At 36.7% G+C, this 6,040-nt stretch overlaps 1 protein-coding gene across 2 annotated transcripts in view; it reads right to left on the bottom strand.

Moving 5' to 3' along the window:
• Nucleotides 1–864: 864 nt before the first annotated feature.
• sand (potassium two pore domain channel sandman) overlaps nt 865–6,040 on the bottom strand; it is a 42,954-nt gene continuing 37,778 nt past the window's right edge. For both annotated transcript variants that reach the window (XM_074092614.1, XM_074092615.1), the window contains exons 9-11: nt 3,160–3,249; nt 1,667–1,796; nt 865–991 (exon numbers count right to left, since the gene is read on the bottom strand). In XM_074092614.1, coding sequence (XP_073948715.1) covers nt 923–991; nt 1,667–1,796; nt 3,160–3,249 — 289 coding nt within the window. In that variant the 3' untranslated portion in view covers nt 865–922. The remainder of the gene's footprint in view (nt 992–1,666; nt 1,797–3,159; nt 3,250–6,040) is intronic.

The following is a 6,040-nucleotide window of genomic DNA, read 5'->3' as shown; positions in this document are numbered from 1 at the left end:
GCAGCTTGCTTTACACCGGCCAAATTAAATAAAACAAGTGTTCCAACTCTGCCCGCGCTCCCCAACTTTGCGCATAATGGGACCGTTCTTTAAGCTATGCGCAAGAATTTGTAGTTGGAGGAAGTTGGGGTGAGTTGGGTATGATTTGATGTTTGAGGGTAAAGGTGATAAGGCTTGTAAACTGACGTGCAGAAATAACTCATGATTTCACGTAGTAAATTGTATAAAAAGGATCCATTTGTTTTCATAAATAAATAAATAATTAAATAAATAAATATCACGGGACAATTCACACCAATTGACCTAGTCCCAAAGTAAGCTTAGCAAAGCTTGTGTTATGGGTACTAAGCAACGGATAAATATAATTATATAGATAGATACATACTTAAATACATAGTAAACACCCAAGACCCGAGAACAAACATTCGTATTTTTCATACAAATATCTGCCCGACACGGGAATCGAACCCGGGACCTCAAGCTTCGTAGTCAGGTTCTCTAACCACTAGGCCATCTGGTCGTCTGGTTTCATAGATAGAAAAAACTTTTATTTGGTATTAATGCAAACACACTGTAGTCAATAATAAAGAAATACAGAATTTGTTGTTTGTGTACGCCACTTCCAACCGAGGCAACTGGAGGTCTATGGGGGAGGCCTATGTCCAACAGTGGACGTCCTACGGCTGAGATGATGATGTTGATGATGATGTAGTAAGAAAAGTGAATGCAATTGTGTTTACAGTGAAGGAAAATACGGTGTGTGCTCTGGAGCTGCTTGAGAACTACAGCCTAAGTAGTGGGATGATGATTAATGATGAGCAGTATTGTAAATATCAATAAAACAGCTACAGTTTTATATTCGGCATTTAATTATTATTCATAAATATTATTATTGTGTCCAGTCCAACGGTTATTATGGACGTCATCTTTTGCACCGACATATTCTTTTTAACGCACGTTTGATGGCCGCGAAGTAGTGTCTCACTTGTTCCTGAAAGAGAAAAAAATCAGGTGTTACTATTACGTATTTCCATACTAGGACTTACACGTGGCTTCGCACGCGTCAAGTCATTAGATCCACTATTTTAATTAAAACTCCTTGATTTTATTAAATTCCCGTGGGAGTTACTAAAAGCCATATTGTAGTCTTTATTGACGTTGCATTATTAACAGTGCCAAATTTCATCTCACTTGTCACTTGCATCCAACTCTCACGATGTCGTCAGCCACCTAGTGGGAGGCCTGCCAACGCTTCGCCTTCCGGTGCGTCGTCTCCACTCGAGGACTTTTCCTCCCCCAATTTATCTGTCCTTCGAGCGATGTGGCCCGCCCATTCAAATTCAAATTCAAATTAAAATAATTTATTCAGTAAATAGGCCACAATGGGCACTTTTACACGTCATTTTTTAAACTACCAGCGCTTTCGGTAAGACCATCATTGCCAAGAAGAACGCGCCGCATGAAACTAGGCAGACTTTCAAAATAAAATAATTACAAATAAAATACTTGAAACTACAGTATAAAATTAATGAAAAAATTACAAAAAAAGAATAATAATACAAAGATGTATGGGGTCCCTTAGTTACAAAACTAAACACTAACTATATCTACCACTTGCCGCTTCAACTTGCATATTTTAACAGCTATGTCGGTAACCTTGACTTACCTGCATCAAATTGAAGCACATGGCGACCAATGCCATACCAAGCATGAGGTACATCGAGCACACGATGAAGGACGTCTCTATGCGCTGAGTGTACACTCGCTCACCAGGTACGAAGTCACCAAACCCGATGCTAGAAAGAAAAAGATTTTGTAAAAATCTCATTTTCATCATAAGCTTTTTAGCTGAGAATCGAAATACAGTCATGTATTTGCAATGCCGTGGTGGCCTAGTGACCCATCGCCTCTCAAGCAGAGGGTCGTGGGTTCAAACCCCGGCTCGCACCTCTGAGTTTTTCGAAATTCATGTGCGGAGTTACATTTGAAATTTACCACGAGCTTTGCGGTGAAGGAAAACATCGTGAGGAAACCTGCACAAACCTGCGAAGCAATTCAATGGTGTGTGTGAAGTTCCCAATCCGCACTGGGCCCGCGTGGGAACTATGGCCCAAGCCCTCTCATTCTGAGGGGAGGCCTGTGCCCTGCAGTGGGACGTATATAGGCTGGGATGATGATGATGATGATTTGCAATGTCATCTGTATTGCTTTTGCTTGCGATATAGTTACTTCGTTTATCGCTACCCCGCTAGATCACAATGCTGGCTTAATAGCTTTGCAATTTTTCGAACAGAAACTATTTCACTTCCTTATCAAGGTTTCAAGCTAAGTCCAAAGATATCAAATTGTGATTGGTTTTTTGGAATCTTTTTGTATTTTTTATTTCAATTCCAAATTTTTACTTTTACGGTCATCCCGTAAAACCTAAATTGAAAAGAAAAAACAGAAAAATAAGACCATCACTGGGAATCGAACCCAGGTCATCGGTAATCCGTACCGCGTGCTATACCGCTACACCACTGATGGACCTGGGTTCGATTCCCAGTGATGGTCTTATTTTTCTGTTTTTTCTGTGCATCTTTATTTCAGTTTGTATTTTCAATATCAAATTGTATTTATTTTTCTTCGATGGTTTAAGCGTGAAGAGGTAGCATACAGACAGACAGAGTTTAGATAGATGGTATGAAATTTTAAATCGTAGTCGTAGTCAATTGCTAGAAGAAGATAATAATGGACTCGCATGATTTGACCTCAACGAATATACAAATAAATACTCCAGGTAAATAAAGACTTGTAAAGTACAGTCTTTTGGTAAGTTTAACTACTACTTTCGATGTATAGGAGTAGTTATTGGTAATAAAGCTAAAATAAAGGAGAAAAAAAATATTGAAGAAGAGAACAAGTAAGGTTAAACGCAAACGTGACACTTAAGTTTGGCGTGATCAAATGGAAAACAAGGGTTCGTTAAAAGCGGAAAATACAGTCACAACAAAAGCTAAATGCAAGAGACAAGATGTAATCAAAAACAATAGTAAGGAAGAAAGTAACGGTAAAGGTGAGAGTTAAGACGTAGATGTAGCCAAAGGTCAATCATCTGTTGGTATAAAGATGAAAACAAAGTCAGATGTCAAAGAACTTTTGGAATAATTCAATACCCACCTACTGAGCGAGATGAAGCAGAAGTAAGCCCCGTCGAGCTGATCCCAGTTCTCCCACAACCCAAAAATCATCGAGCCGAACATGATGTATCTGGAAACACATAATTTAAGAAAATAAATACGATTTAGAGGTAAACAATAAGAAGCACTTGCACGGTCCAAGGATAAGTAGTTTTTACTAATATGCTGTGGAATTTATTAAAATAAGTAAATAATCTAAGCACGGTTAAGGTCAAAGGTATGTTTACACTTTACTACCTTGTCGCATTTACTTCGTGTTTGAACTCTTGTATAAAATTATTAAAAGGATCACGTGACAAGGTACTAAAGTGTAGAGAGAACTTTGAACTCCACTGTACAAAATAACATTAAACTTGGATATAATCGACTATCTCTCTAAGCACACTCCGTCAGTCACGTACAAGACAGTCTCTGCGAAACAGAATAAACAACAGATACAAAAAAAACTAATATCCAACCAATTTTGTAGGTGACAAAGGTGACTAGCAACGCGACACAGACTCCACTAGCACAGCATATTCATTATAATAATGATAGAATATCCTATGGCCATGATATTTTTCTTTAACAAATACAAATCATTTTATTTCAGACTTCGAATCCATTAGTATTAGTAGTTACAAATTGCAATCTTATCGCTATGAATGCTATAGTTAGTATTATAACGACGAAGGCACAAATATAATGAGTATCTATTAAAAGATAATAACAAAAAATATTTGAAAAAATCACATGACCACAGGGCTGGGGTTTTTCTCGCCTAGTGTCACAATCCAGAGCAGAAATGCAGCCAGCCTTATGTGCACTCTTCCACAGGGACAAGCCTAAGGCATGTGCATAAAGTATGGTTGTTTTTGAGATAGTTTTTACTTCAAAAATAAAACAAAACTCATAAGACTTAGACATGTGTCTCACAAATGTGTGTGGGTCAAATGACCTAAACCCAAAATAACCAATCAAACCAACTCCATGCACGGCAGTTATTCATCTTATTGCGCACGAAAGAATAACATATGAAAGCCCAAAAACACGCGTTTTCTCAGAGGTGAGACCAAAACTAAATCGATTGTTTAACCCCAAAAACAATCACAGAGCAAGTTTAATCTAAATCATTGGAGCCATTTACGAAATTTCCAAAATAAATATACAAGAATCGTTTCTTTAGATATATATTTTATAATACACAGTTTGCCATTTTTAACGTGATAAAAAATAAGTGTTTCAAGCTAATAATGCTGGACGATTATAATGCTTTATTGAATCAGGCCAGGCGTTACTTTGCGGAGGTCCCTATCAATGAACTAAAAGTTAGTTCATAACCCCAAAAACAATCACAGAGCAAGTTTAATCTAAATCATTAGAGCCATTTATGAAACTTCCAAAATAAATATACAAGAATCGTTCCTTTAGATATATATTTTATAATACACAGTTTGCCATTTTTAACGTGATAAAAAATAAGTGTTTCAAGCTAAGTTAATGCTGGACGATTATAATGCTTTATTGAATCAGGCCAGGCGTTACTTTGCGGAGGTATCAATGAACTAAAAGTTAGTTCATAACCCCAAAAACAATCACAGAGCAAGTTTAATCTAAATCATTAGAGCCATTTATGAAATTTCCAAAATAAATATACAAGAATCGTTTCTTTAGATACTTGTATTATTTTATTATACACAGTTTGCCATTTTTAACGTGATACAAAATAAGTGTTTCAAGCTAAGTTAATGCTGGACGATTATAATGCTTTATTGAATCAGGCCAGGCGTTACTTTGCGGAGGTCCATATCAATGAAGTAAAAGTTAGTTCATTGATATTAAATATTGTTATTGGTAGCTAGTAAGTTTTCTTTTAATCCATTGATAATGCTCTAACTCATTTATTGAAATAAGTCTCTCTCCGCAGATCCAACGTTGCTCCTAAGCAAAATTGCAACGACATAGAAGTACGCATTTTAGCAGAATGTAAAAGTGAACAGTAAAACGGAAATTAAGCAGGAATTTTGAGGCAAATATATATCAGATTTTACTTCTTTTGATCAACTATTAACAAAATAAAGGAGCAAATATCGAGCGTTTCTCCCCAGTGACAGAGCAGCACCCTCTGGCAAATGCTAGAAATCCAATAAGTCTTTTACGGTTGAATGCATTCGTTTTTACAATAGCATTGAGCTTACGGAAAGTTCAAATGGCTAGCCTGAGAGCAAGGCATCGATTTAAAGAAGCTTTGCATTGTTCTCTAAATGGTTGTAAAAAAACTAACGACTTAAGAACTCGTTTCCTTTGAGGATATCTGCGGTTAAGTCTTTTGACTAGATTTGTTTGATAGTTTTAAACGATTGAAGCTATTTTGATAAAGATTGTTATAGTTAAGTAAGTAAAAGCTTTATTTGATGTAAAACATGGTGTTTGCAGACATTGTGATAGTTTATCGCTCATAATAATTATGTTTAGTCATGTCCTTTCCGCAGATACAAAGTCAAATTCAAAATAATTTTATTCAATTTAGGAAGCACATATGAATGTCAAAAAATACATTTATTTTATTTACAATAATATTGTATATACATACAATACGAGCCGTGGTGGCCTAGAGGTTTGACCTATAGCCTCCCAAGCAGAGAATCGTGGGTTCAAACCTCGGCTCGCACCTCTGAGTTTTTCAAAATTCATGTGCAAAAGTACTTTGAAATTTACCACGAGCTTCACGATGCAGAAAAACATCTTGAGAAAACCTGCACAAACCTGTGAAGGAATTCAATAGTGTGTGTGACATTCCCAATCCGCACTCGACCCGCGTTAGCCCAAGCTCTCATTTTGAGAGGTCAGTGTCCAGCAGTGGGATGGTGGGGCCTAAAAAT

This window comes from Choristoneura fumiferana, chromosome 9 (assembly GCF_025370935.1).
Source record: "Choristoneura fumiferana chromosome 9, NRCan_CFum_1, whole genome shotgun sequence".
NCBI lineage: Eukaryota > Metazoa > Arthropoda > Insecta > Lepidoptera > Tortricidae > Choristoneura > Choristoneura fumiferana.
This window is presented reverse-complemented; position numbering and strand designations above follow the sequence as displayed.